This window comes from Seriola aureovittata, chromosome 6 (genome assembly GCF_021018895.1).
Source record: "Seriola aureovittata isolate HTS-2021-v1 ecotype China chromosome 6, ASM2101889v1, whole genome shotgun sequence".
Classification (NCBI taxonomy): domain Eukaryota; kingdom Metazoa; phylum Chordata; class Actinopteri; order Carangiformes; family Carangidae; genus Seriola; species Seriola aureovittata.
Window position 1 is genome coordinate 12,907,493 of NC_079369.1, and position 17,526 is coordinate 12,925,018.

Sequence of the window (17,526 nt, forward strand, 5' to 3'; positions counted from 1 at the left end):
CGCCAATTCATCTTAGTGGATTTGGATAGTGTTGTCAAATGGATGATGTCTGTAGATATACTTTAGTGTCTGTGTCTGTACGATGTGAGTATTAATGACCATTGTCTGTCTCTCAGATGTGAACGAGTGTAAGGTGTTCCAGGGTCTGTGCACTTACGGTACTTGCCGAAATACCATCGGCAGTTTCAAGTGTCGCTGCAACAACGGCTTCGCTCTGACGGCTGAAGAGAGGAACTGCACAGGTGTGAGAGAGGGGCAGATTTACTATTCATGAAGTATCTCTGTCACACTTAGAGAGCACTTAGCGAGCTTTCTTTTTCTTCGTATCATTGTGTTTCAGACATTGATGAGTGCCGCATCTCCCCCGACTTGTGCGGTCATGGTACCTGCGTCAACACACCCGGCAGCTTTGAGTGCGAGTGCTTCGAGGGCTACGAGAGCGGCTTCATGATGATGAAGAACTGCATGGGTGAGTTGGAAGCACATTCATACACACAAATACACAATTTCAAAGGAAACACTCCATTTGAATAAATACCCACAATGTGAAATCACAGTCCAGTTCACTTCTCTGTTCTTTCCTTTTTTTTAATTCTTTTTTTTTCCCCCTTTTGCTCCTGTTCTCCCTCCTCATCCCTCCTTCCATCTCCTCCTCTCTGCTGACAGACATTGACGAGTGTGAGAGAAACCCCCTGTTGTGTCGTGGAGGAACCTGTCTGAACACAGAGGGGAGTTATGAGTGTGAATGTCCCACCGGACACTCGCTCAGCACCGATGGCTCTGCCTGTGAAGGTTGGTCATATATCATACAGCATACACACATATGTATTCACACACACAGGCTCCCTGGGTGTTATATATCATTCTCAGCACATCCAAAAGCAAGTGCACTCATAACATCAGTCATGTCCCAAAAAAGAAAAGTAGCTTTCGCACCTCTCTTGTTGATCTTTTCTCTTTGGCTCACGTAATGTCGCTGACAAGGTTCAAGCCTTGAATAATTAAACCCATTCTCCAGCTGAGGAAAGAGTGTTGTTTTTCATTCCTACCCCGAGGTACAATACATTTCTATTTGTTTGTCGGTTCAGATGTGAATGAGTGCCAGCTGAGTGACAACTTGTGCAAGAACGGCCAGTGTGTCAACATGCCAGGAACCTACCAGTGCACCTGTGACACTGGTTACCAGGCCACGCCAGACCGACAGGGCTGCGTTGGTGAGTGGGATACAAAAATACAAGTTTGCTTACACGCAAGCCAGCACACTGTTGACGGTTGATCTTGTAGTGTATTCAACTATTGTGAGTCTGACACTTATGTTTGTAATTATCAAAATGTGTCTGTTTTCACTGAGACAGAGACCTGAATGTCTAAACTGTAACTGTGACTTCTCTCGTTTCAGATATTGATGAATGCACCATTATGAACGGAGGCTGTGAGACCCACTGCACCAACTCGGAGGGAAGCTACGAGTGCAGCTGCAGTGAGGGCTACGCTCTCATGCCTGATCTCAGGACCTGTGCAGGTAATAAAACACAGGACATGTACAGTTTGTCTGTATTTCAGGCAGTTCTTTACGCAGAAAAAAAGTATTATTAAAAGTTTAAACAAAGCAATCATATGAAAATAAACAGTAAAATATTCATATTTTTCTGTCTGGTCTTCTACAGTGTTTCCACCTATATAACACTTAAATGTATTTCTGTTGTTTCTATTAGATATTGATGAGTGTGAGGAGACACCTGATATCTGTGATGGAGGCCAGTGCACCAACATTCCCGGGGAATATCGCTGTCTGTGTTACGATGGCTTCATGGCGTCCATGGACATGAGGACCTGTATCGGTGAGAGGAGAAACACATGCTGACATCTTTATCTTTTTACATTTGCCTTTTTTTTTTTTTTTCTGTCTGCCACATGAATGTATTCACTCAGTCTCTGATCTAATATGTTTTTCTGCTTGTCCAGCTTCTCTGTCAGTGTCAATATCTGTCACTTTATCTCAAAGGCCAGAACATTCACGTACTATCTGTGTCTGTCCATCCCTGTCTTGCCCAGATGTGAACGAGTGTGATTTGAACCCAAACATCTGTCTCCACGGCGACTGTGAGAACACCAAAGGCTCCTTCATCTGCCACTGTCAGCTGGGATACTTTGTCAAGAAGGGATCCACGGGCTGCACAGGTGCACATGCACACACAGACACACATACGAATACCGGGGGCTGAGCTGTCGCTGAGAGGTCTGGGCCTCTGCGTGTCCATATCCGCATCTGAGAGTTGAGACAGGTCATCCATGCATACAGTAGTTCCAGGTCTACGTTTTAGAAGTGAATGATTTATTTATACTTTACCATATCTGGAGACCAGGAACAGAATTAGAATTGCAGTGGGTAGTAAAAAAGCAAAGTTGCGATGTCCTTAAACAAAGGAGCATTTTAGTATTATAATATTATATTCTTTTGTTATTCAGGCTGCCACGGGAAATTATTTGAAAAAAAAGTTTTTACTGTGTCTCCATTGGCTAATTTATCTCCACATCCCTCCAGATATTGATGAGTGTGAGATCGGGGCTCATAACTGCGACATGCATGCTGCCTGCATCAATGTTCCTGGAAGCTTTAAATGTCGCTGTCGAGACGGCTGGTCGGGAGACGGCATCAAGTGTGTGGGTGAGTACGTCTTCAGATTATCTCAGCTGTGATGTGATTTGAAGATTTGCCGTGCAAGACTTGTCTAAAAGAGAAAATACAGGAGCAAAATTGTCTCCTGAACCCTAGAATATGTGTTGATTTAAGTCTATTTTTTTCTCACTGCCTTTAGATCAGGATGAGTGTTCTGCAGAGGATCACAACTGTAACCCCAACGCCGACTGTGTCAACACACCAGGATCTTACAGGTGTACATGCAAAGAGGGCTTTAATGGAGATGGCTTTTCATGCTCTGGTAAGGCTGTCAGAACTTTCTAAGTATAGTAGCTATTGTGCGTGCAGTGAGGTTCATGCCCGCAGAGTTTTTATAATCCACTAATCCGATCTGTTTCAGACATGGATGAGTGTGCAGACAACGTGAACCTGTGTGAGAACGGCCAGTGTCTGAACGCTCCGGGCGGCTACCGCTGCGAGTGTGAGATGGGCTTCACGCCTACAGAAGACAGCAAAGCCTGTCAAGGTGCTGAACTCATTCCGTCCCATTTCGTTCTCTCCTTTTATTCTCCGGTTCTTTTTTCATTCAGGTATTGTTACTAAAATTTTTTCCCTTTCTTTGTCGCCTTTGCCACAGACATTGATGAGTGTAATTTCCAGAACATCTGTGTGTTTGGAACGTGCCAGAACCTTCCAGGGATGTTCCGCTGTGTGTGTGATGATGGTTACGAACTGGACCGCAGCGGCGGAAACTGCACTGGTCAGTAACTGTATCTCTAGAAAGAACACTTGGCTGAGTGTCTTTGTCAGTAATAAAATTCATTCATGCATCATTTTACTATTCATAATTCTTAGACCAAAGATCTACTGTAGTCATCTGTTTATTCCCTTGATTCTTACTCATTGTGCAGCTTAACTCTCAATTCAACCGCAGTTACTTTGTGGTATAAACAAGATTTTAGTCATTTTGAGTGGATACATTATTTTTGGCTTCTGTGTTTACAGCAGAATATAAAGTAGTACATTGAGAAAGATGACTGTTATCTGGTGTGTTGTTGCTGAGCTTCTGCGTGTCGCTGTAAACCTCAGACATCAACGAGTGTGCGGACCCCGTGAACTGCATCAACGGCCTGTGTGTGAACACTCCAGGGAGCTACCTGTGTAACTGCCCAGCTGACTTTGAGCTCAACCCCACTGGAGTGGGCTGCGTGGGTGAGTCACACGGAGCTGACAGGTTTAACAAATAATGAGCTTTTAATGAAGAACTCCATGTTGTCCTCAATGAGTGATACAGTGTGGGACGAGAGATGAATGAATGAATGAATGAATGAATGAATGAATGAATAAGAAATATAGAATAGACTAGTCTTTCATACTTTTAACTGTAAGAGGTGGGTATTCACTTACAGTGCCACCATGAGGCCAATGAATATAATTTTAGTACATTTTGGTTAGTTTGATATTTCGTCCCTATGCCATTAACAGTGTGACCATCCAATATAAATGAATAGAATGAGTACAATACATCAGTATGTTTTTTAACATGAGAGCATAGTGAGGAGATGCAATGGTAGCATCCAAATGTATATCTGAAAAATATTTAGTAGGAGCAAGCCAAACAGTTTTTGCACTCACAACATCCTGTTACATTAAAGCGTCTTTATACGAGTGAATATGTATTTTTCCCAGACACCCGTGTTGGCAACTGCTTCCTGGATGTCCTTGCACGTGGTGATGGAGGAATCTCCTGCAGTGCCGAGATTGGAGTCGGAGTGACCCGAGCGTCTTGTTGCTGCTCCCTGGGAGGAGCCTGGGGAAACCCCTGTGAACTGTGCCCCGCCCCCAACTCCAGTATGTACAACACGAGCTCGAACAAACGATTACTCATAACATGTACTGCAAAGTGCACATCTATATGTTACAGTTAAAATGCTCAGATGAGTTGTTACCTTTAGGTCTTAGCAACATTTATTTATTACTTTTCATGTTTACTTTTTAGTTTTTATGCCCTTGCTTCCACTATGAAATGGAAATTGAAGCTAACTTGCTGTAATTGCTCTTTCTTGTCTGTAGCGGAGTATAAGACTCTTTGTCCCGGAGGAGAGGGATTCAGACCCAACCCCATCACTGTCATCCTGGAAGGTAAACCACCCAGCCTTCTCTGTTTACCTGTAGCACCGAAACACTAAACTTGAGTCTCTTTTTCAGAATTGTACTATCAATCTACCATACACTCTACCATAAAATCAATACATCCGTGACATCTATGGATCTAACCATTATTTTCTAGATATCGATGAGTGCCAGGAGCTGCCAGGTCTCTGCCAGGGTGGAAACTGTGTCAACACCTTTGGCAGTTTCCAGTGTGAGTGTCCAGCAGGCTACTATCTCAATGAGGAGACTCGCATCTGTGAGGGTAAGGACTGAAAGACAAGTCGCACTCAATAACTCTTAGTAGCTCAGTCAAACGGTACTGACTAAAAAATATGTTGTCACCGTCTCCTCACTTCAGTTTTTTTACATTCTCCGTCGTCATATCATTATGTGCAGATATTGATGAGTGCACAACTCACATTGGGATCTGCGGACCTGGTACCTGCTACAACACTCTGGGCAACTACACCTGTGTGTGTCCACCTGAGTACATGCAAGTGAATGGAGGAAACAACTGCATGGGTGAGTGTGAGAGACGTCTCTTGGACAATAGAAGGTTCATTCTTAGAAAAGAATTACGTTTCTAAAAGTTATTATTTTGGGACTGACTCTGTCATCTGTCCTTCTTGTAATGCAGACATGAGGAAGAGTGTGTGCTACCGTAACTTCAATGACACATGTGAGAACGAGCTGTCCTTCAACATGACCAAGAAGATGTGCTGCTGCGCCTACAATGTGGGAAAGGCCTGGAATAAGCCATGCGAGGCCTGTCCTACTCCTGCTACCTGTGAGTGTCCGACACAAAGGGACCACCGCTTCACACCAACATACACTAACACAACTGTTTATATATCACTGTATGAATACTTTTTCTTCCACTCACTACGTCTCTTCTGTCCTGACTGTTTCAGCTGAGTACCAGTTACTGTGTGGTAACCAGGCTCCTGGCTTCATCATTGACATCCACACTGGCAAGCCGATTGGTAAGGTCACCTTCACATGCTCAAACCAAGTTGTGCACATTAAACGGCGTGAATTATTTTTGATAACGTTCTTCGATTGTGGTTGTTGTTGTGCAGACATTGATGAGTGTAGGGAGATCCCGGGTATCTGTGCCAATGGAGTGTGTATAAACCAGATCGGGAGCTTCCGTTGTGAATGTCCCATGGGCTTCAGCTACAACAACATACTGCTCATATGTGAAGGTAAAACTCACCTTCTCCTCTCCCTCACGCTTCCTTTTCACTTCCTTGTGTCTCCTGTAACAAGGGAACATTAACTACCTGAGCTGAAATGTCATTTTTATCCACACAGAGTTAGCATGAGATAATGTGTGCATGGTGATGTTTCACAGAGTTCCTGCTCTTTTTTGTTTTTTTTTTCTGTTTCCTGTGTCTCACTCTCTACCTACACACAAATACGTACACGCACATACCCACACCTCGTACACCTGTCTTAGTGGGAATTCGTCACTGACCCTTACCCTAACCTAAACCAAACTGTTTCTAACTCTAACCCTAAAACCCAAACCAAGTCTTAACATCTAAACTTGTGGAATCCAGCATTTTGGTCTCTGCAAAGCTGTCGGTCCCCACAAGTATAGTGGGATCCTGGTTTTCAGACCCCATGAATAAAAGCTCACACACTTTTACCCCACCACACAGCGCCTCATCTTCTGACCCCGTTGCTGAATCACTGCTTGCTAATGTGTCACTTATATACTACACAGTATATACTTGCTGCTGGCACGCGCACACACACACACACACACACACACACACACACACACACACACACACACACACACACACATAAATACAAATACACTCACTCACTGGCCAAGAGGCACTTTTACAAGCAGTCCACTCAGCAGAGGTACTGCTGCCTCTTCCCACATGAATTATGCCCTTGTAAAGACAAGTGTAGTGGCTCTGAATGGGAACACCTGCCAGGACCTTCAGTCATCCAGAACCTGCCAGCGACTGTCTGATCTGTACCAGAGCCAAAATGGCACTGTGGTGTTTTTTCTCCTGCTGTCCACAAGCTGACAGTCTGCTCTGACCAGACAGTTATAGATCCTGTGATTGATGTCCACTGTTTCTCTCTTTCTCCCTCCCTCCATAGATATTGATGAGTGTAACAGTGGGGACAACCTGTGCCAACGTAACGCCAACTGTATCAATATTCCCGGCAGCTACCGCTGCGAGTGCTCGCCAGGCTTCAAACTGTCTCCCAGCGGGGCCTGTTTGGGTGAGTGCAGCCTGGTCTGACAGGCCTTACAGAGGTTTCCCATCTTAAGATACCGAGGAGGAAGACAGATAGACTGATTGTGTAGGTTTGTGAGGAATGTGTGACAGGGGCATCTCTTGTTCAGAGAAAATTATTAGCAATTGCATTTACGTAACAGTGGGAAAGCTGCTGAGATAGGTAAGTTCATATTGGCTGTTTACTTAACTCTAGTTTATGAATTGAGTGTATATAAAGTGGGATTGATGTAATGTGTATAATATTAGTGCTGAAAGTATTAGTTGTGTGACAGGAAATCCTTAACAATATGGAAACCAAATCATTATTTAAGTCCTGTTTTGTGTGATTGTAAATTAAACATCATTGTGTTTCGGACTGATTGTCAGACAGAACAACTCATTTGAACCTTTGATCGGCATTTTTTCTGACATTTTAAACACTAAACAGTGAAATGAAAAATGAATCAGCAGTTTAATAGATAAATAATTGTTAATTGCAACCCTTTGCAATATGTTAATCTACTTTCCATTTCTTTTTCTTTCTCTCAGACCGTAATGAATGCCAGGAGATTCCAAATGTGTGCAGCCATGGAGAGTGTATTGACACACAGGGCAGTTATCGTTGCATTTGCCACAATGGTTTCAAAGCTACTGCTGACCTGACCATGTGCATGGGTGAGAAGGACACTGTAAAACTATAGTTATACACAAAACACTTTGTTTCATGTAATCCTGCAGACTGTATCAAGAGTCACCACATAATAAACACATTTTTTACATGTGCCATTATGTTTTCTAGCACTGTACTTAACCTTTTTTGATCCTAAATTTTGTTCTCTGTGTTTAATTTAGACGTCGATGAGTGTGACCGACAGCCGTGTGGCAATGGAACCTGCAAAAATACAGTAGGATCCTACAACTGTCTCTGCTTCCCCGGGTTCGAGCTCACACACAACAACGACTGCATGGGTATGGATCATTTACTGCTCATCTAGTGCTTTCCTTTAAAGTGTTTACCTGCCATATATTTTTCATATACTTTTTTTGTAGCATTACATTTGGACTGACATGAAATGAAATTCATAAAAGTCATAAAAGTCGACTGTGTTTTGACTTTTCTTTGGCTTTCTATGGAAATGTATCACAGTACGTTTAAAATTATATCTTTGAACTCTGGTGGTGTAACACAAGCCAGCTTTGATGATGCCAGGAAAATCATGGATTTTTCCCTGTTGTTGATGTGGTTGTTTATGGGTATCCAAAATCAGAGGAACGCCTTGAGAGTCCTAATCCTCTCAATGTTCATGTTTTTACAGACACAGATGAGTGCAGTGCCCTCCAGGGCCAAGTGTGCAGGAACGGCCAGTGTATCAATGGACTTGGTTCCTTCCAGTGTTTCTGCCACGAGGGTTATGAGAATACTCCAGATGGGAAGAACTGTGCCGGTAAGTCAGCAGTTTTAATGTGAAAAGTGTAGCACTGTAAGTGCAAGGTGGGGGTATATATAAACTTCAATGCAGTACAGTTTGTCTGACATATACAAACATGCATTTTCTGATTCCTATATTGTCCTGTTTTTCACAGATATCAACGAGTGTGTGAGTCTGCCCGGCACTTGTTCTCCAGGAACGTGTCAGAATCTGGATGGATCCTTCAGATGTATCTGCCCTCCTGGATATGAGGTGCAAAATGACCAGTGTATAGGTAAGGCACACACACACACACACACACACACACACACACACACCTACAGGGACAGACACACTTAAATACAAGTTAAATACTCACACATACTCAAAGCAGCCTGTTCAAATAGCCAGAGGCCTGATAAGCACCTGTACTTAAACATCAGGGAGTCAGAGACATTAGTGATGAGGCCATCTGCTCCAACACACACACACACACACACGCACACGCACACGCACACACACACACACACACACACACACACACACACACACACACACACACACACACTCAAGAAGTACACACCGAGCATACACCACTATTCTCATCTCCCCTCCTCCTCCTCACCATCCCCCTTTTTCTTCTCCTTTCCCAGATATCAACGAGTGTGAGGAGACCAACATCTGCCAGTTTGGCACCTGCACCAACACCCCAGGCAGCTTCCAGTGCTCATGCCAGCCGGGCTTCGTTCTCTCTGACAACAAACGGCGCTGCTACGGTGAGACAAGCTGTTAGTCAACATTAGGGCACAGCGGACGGTGTTGAAGAATAAATAGGCAACTGTCTGTTCATAGAAAAAAAAAAAACAGAATCCTGGATTTACTGGAATTTTTTTTTTCTCTTTTGGCAGATACCAGAGAGAGCTTCTGTTTCACCAAGTTCGACGCAGGGAAATGCTCCGTCCCCAAAGCCTTCAACACCACCAAGGCCAAGTGCTGCTGCAGCAAGATGCCTGGAGAGGGCTGGGGACTCCCCTGTGAGCTGTGCCCACGAGAGAGCGATGGTGTGTGACACGGACACACACATGTTGTAATGAAGTCATATATGTACACACTATGATATCTGTAGAGTATATAAAGCTGACCTTCTTTTTGTTTTTTGGTGTTTCCAGCTGCTTTTAACACTCTGTGTCCCTTCGGCCACGGAGCCCTGCCTGGACCGGGTGACGCTCGTGAAGGTGCGTGCTGCAACACTGATCGAATCCCTCGAATCTAAAGGAGGTCTTGTACAAATTTTTTTTTTTTTTTAAATATGCTAATCCACTCTTGCTCTCTCTAGATATGAATGAGTGTCTGGATAACCCGGGCATCTGCCAGAATGGTATTTGCATCAACACAGATGGTTCGTTCCGCTGTGAATGCCCCTTCGGATACAACCTGGATTACACTGGAGTCAACTGCATTGGTGAGATGCTCTTCGCATGCTTTTCACATAATTCATGCTCTGCCACCAACTGATAACATAACAGTTTTAGTAATCCTTGATTCACATAAGAAGAATCAAGTGTTTTGAGTATTAGCAGGTGAACAGAAAAAGAAAAATCGATGGCCACAGGACTTCTTTTTATGAACTACAATCTCGAGGAGCTTTATTGCTGTGCCACAGCCTTTATCACCAAAATCAATATTAGCAGCCACGTCTGATGTTATTTTCCTAGCGCCCGAGTTCGGCTTTTTCCTGCTTTACAGCCTGATCTCATTTAAGCTACTAGTGACTGCTTTTAAAATCTATGGTACAATATAAATGTGTCATTGCTTTTTGATTGCCTCCTCTATCTACCCCTGCTCTCCGTCTCCTCCAGACACTGATGAGTGCTCCATCGGAAACCCATGTGGGAATGGAACCTGCACCAACGTGGTGGGAGGTTTCGAGTGTTCATGCCAGGAGGGCTTCGAACCCGGACCCATGATGACTTGTGAAGGTCAGTCATCGCTCAACACATTTGCACAAGATCATTTATAAGTCATAAAATGAAAATGAAACCACCCTGTCTCTCTCTCACTGATTTCAGATATCAATGAGTGCTCCCAGAATCCCCTGCTTTGTGCCTTCCGTTGTGTCAACACCTTCGGCTCCTACGAGTGCATGTGTCCCGCTGGCTATGTGCTGCGAGACGACCAACGCATGTGCAGAGGTGAGAGGACACAGAGAGATTTCTTGTGTCACGTTTATCTGCTGGACTCCTCTTGCTTTTCTGTGTTGTAGTAATTCACAACACTGAAACAGGATTTAACAGTTTTCATTTTAGCTGCCTGTTGTAGTCATACCTATTGGCCATCTCTCACTGTCCCCCTCCAGACCAGGACGAGTGTTCGGAGGGTCTTGATGACTGTGACTCCAAGGGCATGACCTGTAAAAACCTAATCGGTACCTTCATGTGTATCTGCCCTCCCGGCATGCAGCGCCGACCAGACGGAGAGGGATGTATGGGTGAGTAAAAAACGCAAAGTTAGAGGTTTACATCAGTCCTCGCAGAGTAGCTGCTGTCCTGTTTTTCCTGTTCTTCACTCTCTTCATCCTCCCATCCTTTGCTCTGTGTGCTGGCAGACCTGAACGAGTGTCGCGCCAAGCCTGGCATCTGTAAGAACGGGCGCTGTGTCAACACGGTGGGAAGTTACCGCTGCGAGTGCAACGACGGCTTTGAGCCGAGCTCCACTGGAACTGAATGTATTGGTAAGATCGCTACTGCTGGAGAACATGTTGTCAGACTGTGGGGGTGAAGAAGCCATAACTGAAGCTGTGCTCACACTCTTCTTTGAAATTCAGCTGAAGAATTGTAGACAGTTGCTCCCTCACTGACCCAAAGTCTCATCTCAATTGGTTTATTTTGTTTTTTGAAATAGATGAATAATCTGTCTGTCTTTCCTCCATTTCCTCAGACAACCGAAAGGGCTTCTGTTACTCTGAGGTTTTGCAGACCATGTGCCAGCAGTCGTCCACCAACAGGAACAGTGTGACCAAGTCTGAGTGCTGCTGTAACGCGGGCCGAGGCTGGGGGTCACAGTGTGAGCTCTGCCCGCTGCCTGGCACCGTTCAGTACAAGAAGATGTGCCCACTCGGACCCGGCTACACCACCGACGGAAGAGGTGAGGATAAACTATAACACCAAGTGATAATATAGTTTTAGCAAAACGTATGTTTTATTTCTCACATCTTTGCTTATTCCATTTTTTTTAAATTTTATTTATTTTAACCACAATAATCTTATAAATTAGTTAAACTAACTAGATAGGTAGAATTAAATTTTGCATTTGGGATCTACACCTAGTGAGTTGAGGTACAACAAGTGAAATGCAGCTACAGAAAGAAAGCAGACACACTGTGAGTATCTGTCTGATCTGGATCGCTTTCCAAAATGTTTCTGTTTCCTCCAGACATCAACGAGTGCCAGGTGATGCCAGATCTGTGTCGAAATGGTCAGTGCATCAACACCATTGGATCCTTCCGCTGCCACTGTAATGTGGGATACAAAACTGACTTCACAGCAACCTCCTGTGTTGGTATGAGCTCTGATCTGTATCCTGTCCCTCCATCTCGCTTGTTTTCACTCATTTTGGTTTTAAAAGTCTTTACAGATACAGATAATATTGCCACGGAATTTCTACATTTCATTGATAACGCTGGTATGAGTTTACGAAAATTTTTCATTTTCTTGTCTGCGTATTTCAGATATGGATGAGTGCGCTCTGTCTCCGAAGCCCTGTAACTTCCTGTGTAAAAACACTGAAGGCAGCTACCTGTGCTCCTGCCCCAGAGGATACAGCTTACAGCCTGATGGAAAGACCTGCAAAGGTATTAATTTAATTGACAGTATTTGTTCATGTGTTAAAACATTGATTTGCTATCCATGGGTAAATAACTCCATAAACATTATGAGATATTATTTTAATGATCTTTTTTATAGTCAGCTATTGTAGTAATCGTGTTACTTCCAACACAACAGGGGGTCTGGGTTCTGTTTATTGCTTCACTGTATTGATAATTGCTCTAATATCATCTTTACAAGCTCAACGGCTTGGAGGCTTCATCTCTCTAATGTAATTTTGGTTTTCGTGCTTCTTTCCCTCCAAGATCTGGACGAGTGTTCAACCAAGCAGCATAACTGCCAGTTCCTCTGTGTCAACACTATTGGCGGCTTCACTTGCAAGTGTCCTCCCGGCTTCACCCAGCACCAGACCGCCTGCATCGGTGAGTCCACAACAGGAGACGATCGGTGTCACTCTACCCCCAAAAAGAAGTTTGTATTAAGGTCTTAAGTCTTGTCTTTTCTGTTTGCAGACAACAACGAGTGTACGGGTCAGAACAGCGCGTGCGGTTCAAGGGCCTCTTGTGTCAACACGCCCGGCAGCTTCAACTGTGAATGCTCGAAAGGTTTCTCCTTGGACACCACAGGCATCGAGTGCGAGGGTGAGCAGATCCAATAACCCTTATATTTGGTCGGACATAGTTCAGAGAGTTCTGCTGAGGTGTTTGTGACCGAGGAAGGGGAAGGGAGGCTAGGTGTCACTGCTGATAATGAGAAATTATTATAATAAGTCTTTATTTTACTTCCCCTCAGACGTGGATGAATGCAGCAGCAACCACCGCTGTCAGCACGGCTGTCAGAACATGCTGGGAGGTTACCGCTGTGGCTGTCCTCAGGGCTACGTGCAGCACTACCAGTGGAACCAGTGTGTGGGTGAGTTGCTCTGACTCTTGAGTCCGTGACTTTGTCGTCATGACAGTAATGAACAAAAAAGTTTTTTTTTTAAGTCTTACTATGAGACTGCAACTACATGTTTGTGTGTAGTGTAATTTAATGTACAATGCCCTGTTGTGAAATGTGGTAGAAATTCAAAAATAAACAACTCTCTGATCAAGTTTCTTATTAAACCATTAATTGATTCATCAAATTCCCTGTTACTTTGAAATATATTATTATCATAGGCCCATATTTTATCAAATTGTACACCTGAGTTGTGAAAAAAAAAAGAAAATATGTCAGGATAATCATATCATATTAATATATAACAGTCCTATTAGAGCATCTGCTGTTCACCTGGCTTAAAGGCTCTGCTTCATGCTGGATGGATAATAACAAATGGTACAAAAAACAAGATTTTCTGCTTAACCTCTCTCAATATGAAGGCATTATATAGACGGTGCACTGGAATTTCATCTTTCTACCAACACACCAAATAGCATAAAGCAATTGTGTGTATCATCATATGTCTGCTATATGTGACAGTATTGCTTCATGCAAAATATTGTTAATCACATACTCACCTTATCGTCCGTCTCTAAACTTTTTCTTCTCTTCTTTCCTGAAGATGAAAACGAGTGTCAGGCAGGAACGGTGTGTGGCTCTGCCTCCTGCTACAACACACTGGGCAGCTTCAAGTGTGTGTGTCCCTCTGGCTTTGACTTTGAGCAGGGCGCTGGCGGCTGCCAAGATGTGAATGAATGTTCCACAGGCACCAATCCATGTATCTACGGCTGCTCCAATACCGATGGAGGCTACCTGTGTGGCTGTCCTGGAGGTTTCTACAGAGCTGGACAGGGGTGAGGGAATCAAACAGTGGTGTCACGAAAGTTTTTTTTTTTGACTAATTCCTGGTTGCAACATCTTACCACAAGAAAACATTTCACCCTGTTTCATGTCAATGAATTTGACGTGAAGTTCACTCCTCATACTCAGCACACTGACCTCTGTTACTCTGTGTCTGTCTCCATCCAGTCACTGTATGACAGGCTCGGGTTTCCCAGGCCAGTTTGCGGAGGGTGAGGACGATGACAGTCTGTCTCCTGAGGCCTGCTACGAGTGTAAGATCAACGGAGGAGGAAAGAGTGGACGACACAGACGCAACACTGATGGAAATGAGCTAAACCGGGTACGTGTGTTCACAAACTTCTTCTTCTTCTACTTTTGGTCATAGTTCCTGCCCGTTTCAGATTTGCTAAACAATTCAGTGATCTCCTCTGGCCCTGTCATCACTTTAGGAGCCAGCAGTGAGCATGGCCAGCATGGACACCCAGGGCTCCATCCCCATGAACATCTCCCTGGCTTCACTGCTCAACAAGGAGCCTCTACTAGAGCTCCTTCCCGCCCTGCAGCCCCTGGAGCACCACGTACGCTACGTCATCACCCACGGCAACGCTAATGAACACTTCCGCCTGCTGGAACGCCGCGACGGAAAGAGCGTGCTCCGACTCGGCAAGAGGCCGCCTCCTGCAGGATCCTACCGGCTGGAGATCGCCAGCCTGCGGCTGTTTGGGCCCCGGAGACTATCCCAGCTGGAGGAGCAGCATGACAGTGACTACCTACAAGGGGAAATAGGAGACGCCCTGCGCATCAAGCTCCACATCCACCTGCACTGAGCTCAGAGTGTTCTCGTAATCCTGCCCTGGACTGATTCCTAAAGCCTTTGAGTCTTAACCTGCCCTTTTATCCAATAACTCCTCTTCCCAGCCGCCCCCTGCAGGAACATCCCCACCAGCAGGGGGTGATTAATCAAGGGGCTTTGAAAGACTGAGTCAATCAGCCCAACTCTACCACCACTTTGTTACTGTTCATGTTATTATATGTTCATGTTTTGTGTTTTTTTTCTTTTTTTTTTTTTAACCCTGACTACACTTCCTTTTGCGCCCCTCCACTCCTACCCGACCTAGCACTCATTCTCCACTGAGAGATCCAGTGGAGGCGATGGCAGAGAGGTGTCCTGGTGCTTGGACCACAGCACCTTATACAGACAAAATAGCAGACAGATGGCCCACAAGTCCATGAAGCACTTTGGTAAACAAGCAAGTTTTTTATCAGAAATGAAGTGCTGAGAGTGGCCAAAATTATCTTAACGCAGCATTTATGGTGGTATTTAAATCACTGTGTATTATAAAGAAGTTATATTAAGGCTAGAGATCAGAGGTCAGGTGCCGTCATGGTGGTCCAAGGACTCGTTCACCTCTCTGTGATCTCGCTATGAAATAAAAAAAAAAAATCACAACACTGGGGAACAAGGTTTGTCAAGTCGGCCCCTCTCAGTATTGTAGTGTGTCATTTAATGTATTTGTGCTGTTTGAAAAATGTTAACACGAAGGACTGCAACATTTACACAGCATTTCAGGTTCTTAAGTCCATAGCGGTCTGTTTTATAGCTGGATGCCAACCAATTTTCACATGAGAAAAACAAGCAAGCTTTGTTCTGCTCTGATGTGACCGACTTTTGTCCCGCCTGCGGGCAGCGGCAAGCAGGGATCAGCATGTTTGCGTGCGTGTGCTGTCATGTTTGGTTACCTCAGTACTGGACACCATGCTGTGATGCCAACTTCAAAACTAAAGAGGGTGCTAGTGTCCCTCAGCATCCATCATGAGCAGGGAATACACCAGTTAGTAGCTTGTAGACTTAAAAGACGATAGATCAGGTCACGTTTGTATTTATCCTTTAAGGGATTAAGATTTCAGGTGCACTGATTCTGGACCTGATAGCCAGATTTCCAAAGTCCAAAGTCTCTTTCGCTCGTCGGCTTGTCAGAGACTTGTAGCATCTCCTTTTTCTGCGTTTTTACTACAAACTCCTGAACATCAATGCAGAGCTGCGGCCGACAGCTGGCGTTGGGAGGCTGAACTTGACAATAAGCTGACTTTATCTGACCTTACCGTGAGCTCGATGTCTGAGGTCTGAGCCTCGTCTGCAACACAAAGAGACACACAGCTGAATACACTAACCGTCTCAAAGGTACATGACATGTTAACATTACATAAGCTGTAACTAAAGGTAGTGCTTTACAGTGTAAGTGCACACACAGGTGAACATGAAACTTCACGGAAAAAACGAAACAAATATCTGTCAGGTCTGTCATCTTTCATTTCTCATGATTTTTTTTTCTCTCAAAGAGAAAAAAGGTGCTAGATAATACCATCTCTTACGCTGTACAAAGACAGTGCAGTCTTGAATCTGGATTGCAAAAAGTGACCTTTTTTTTTTTTTTGCTAGGTTTTATTGTTGTGTTTGTTTGTCGTTTGTATTGTCTTGGTGCTGAAAAACCAATATTATCAAACTTGCTTCTTGAAAATTAAATTGTATATTTTTAAGTGAAATGTAGATTTTTTTTTTTTTTTTTTAAAACGTCAAGGCTGCCGAAACAAATACTCACAGTAAACCCAAGACTGAAGGCCTTTAGTGCTGTTGACTTTGTTTTGTTGAGAAAAAAAAAAAAGAAAAGAAAATGCAGCATCTTCTTTGTTGATAACTGACGATGATGTCAGACTTTGAGATCATCGACATTCCCATCGTCTATTATCATACAAGCTTACACTGTCTGTACCATGCAATGATCAATTCAAACAAAACCATCTCCAGATACGACCTATGGTGCTTAAGGATAATCTTTTTCTCTTAACAGTCAAGGTTGCTGCACTGACCCACAGCCTAGGCAATGTTTATAACACATAACCATTTTTCTAACCTGGGAGCCTTTGTATACTTTGTATCTTTATTGTCAGTTTGTAATTTTTCTTTTATTTGCCACTATGTTTAAAAAAAAAAAAAAAGAAGGCATTGTGTTGCATCTGCTTACTGTATCTCAGCTTCAGTGTCAAACTTGAAACAATATACTGTCATCATCTGCTTGCATTGAAATATCATTTGCTTTATAACTCAGAAAACAAGGAGTCTAATGTTTCGGTAGGTCAAATGTTCAGCACAAGCCTGAAGCCTGTTTATACTGAAGTCTAACTGAAAGCTGAAATGACAATCACCCAGTCACACCACATCTGTTTGTTGAGGATCAATAAATCAATCAGCTATTATGGAATATTTTTTAATATCCTAAATGATCATCTTTGTGCAAGACGAAAACCAAAGATTTGTGACACCAAATGGCAGTCTGTAAAATTAGAGTGATTCATATCATATTGTAAACTTTTTGTCCAGTGACATAAATGGCAATAAAGTATTGTGGGTTATATTTTTAAGTCTTGTGCGCCAGAGTTTTTCTTTCCTCTCAGTGCTCATGGCTTACAAACGTGACACACGATGACAA

At 43.7% G+C, this 17,526-nt stretch overlaps 1 protein-coding gene across 1 annotated transcript in view; it reads left to right on the forward strand.

The window, feature by feature from the left end:
- fbn2b (fibrillin 2b) overlaps positions 1-17,458 on the forward strand; it is a 67,733-nt gene extending 50,275 nt beyond the window's left edge. Inside the window, exons 25-65 of the mRNA XM_056378171.1 lie at positions 117-242; positions 341-469; positions 667-792; positions 1,089-1,214; positions 1,400-1,522; positions 1,716-1,841; positions 2,056-2,181; positions 2,546-2,668; positions 2,820-2,942; positions 3,042-3,167; positions 3,279-3,401; positions 3,731-3,853; positions 4,331-4,492; positions 4,715-4,783; positions 4,932-5,057; positions 5,192-5,317; positions 5,433-5,582; positions 5,707-5,778; positions 5,875-6,000; positions 6,920-7,045; positions 7,591-7,716; positions 7,894-8,010; positions 8,358-8,486; positions 8,626-8,745; positions 9,104-9,226; positions 9,359-9,511; positions 9,620-9,685; positions 9,787-9,912; positions 10,310-10,429; positions 10,520-10,642; positions 10,807-10,938; positions 11,056-11,181; positions 11,388-11,594; positions 11,883-12,008; positions 12,178-12,300; positions 12,580-12,696; positions 12,787-12,915; positions 13,067-13,186; positions 13,818-14,049; positions 14,225-14,378; positions 14,488-17,458. Of these exons, the coding sequence (XP_056234146.1) occupies positions 117-242; positions 341-469; positions 667-792; positions 1,089-1,214; positions 1,400-1,522; positions 1,716-1,841; positions 2,056-2,181; positions 2,546-2,668; positions 2,820-2,942; positions 3,042-3,167; positions 3,279-3,401; positions 3,731-3,853; positions 4,331-4,492; positions 4,715-4,783; positions 4,932-5,057; positions 5,192-5,317; positions 5,433-5,582; positions 5,707-5,778; positions 5,875-6,000; positions 6,920-7,045; positions 7,591-7,716; positions 7,894-8,010; positions 8,358-8,486; positions 8,626-8,745; positions 9,104-9,226; positions 9,359-9,511; positions 9,620-9,685; positions 9,787-9,912; positions 10,310-10,429; positions 10,520-10,642; positions 10,807-10,938; positions 11,056-11,181; positions 11,388-11,594; positions 11,883-12,008; positions 12,178-12,300; positions 12,580-12,696; positions 12,787-12,915; positions 13,067-13,186; positions 13,818-14,049; positions 14,225-14,378; positions 14,488-14,865 (5,504 nt within the window). The 3' untranslated portion in view covers positions 14,866-17,458. The remainder of the gene's footprint in view (positions 1-116; positions 243-340; positions 470-666; positions 793-1,088; positions 1,215-1,399; positions 1,523-1,715; positions 1,842-2,055; positions 2,182-2,545; positions 2,669-2,819; positions 2,943-3,041; positions 3,168-3,278; positions 3,402-3,730; positions 3,854-4,330; positions 4,493-4,714; positions 4,784-4,931; positions 5,058-5,191; positions 5,318-5,432; positions 5,583-5,706; positions 5,779-5,874; positions 6,001-6,919; positions 7,046-7,590; positions 7,717-7,893; positions 8,011-8,357; positions 8,487-8,625; positions 8,746-9,103; positions 9,227-9,358; positions 9,512-9,619; positions 9,686-9,786; positions 9,913-10,309; positions 10,430-10,519; positions 10,643-10,806; positions 10,939-11,055; positions 11,182-11,387; positions 11,595-11,882; positions 12,009-12,177; positions 12,301-12,579; positions 12,697-12,786; positions 12,916-13,066; positions 13,187-13,817; positions 14,050-14,224; positions 14,379-14,487) is intronic.
- The last annotated feature ends 68 nt before the right edge of the window (positions 17,459-17,526 follow it).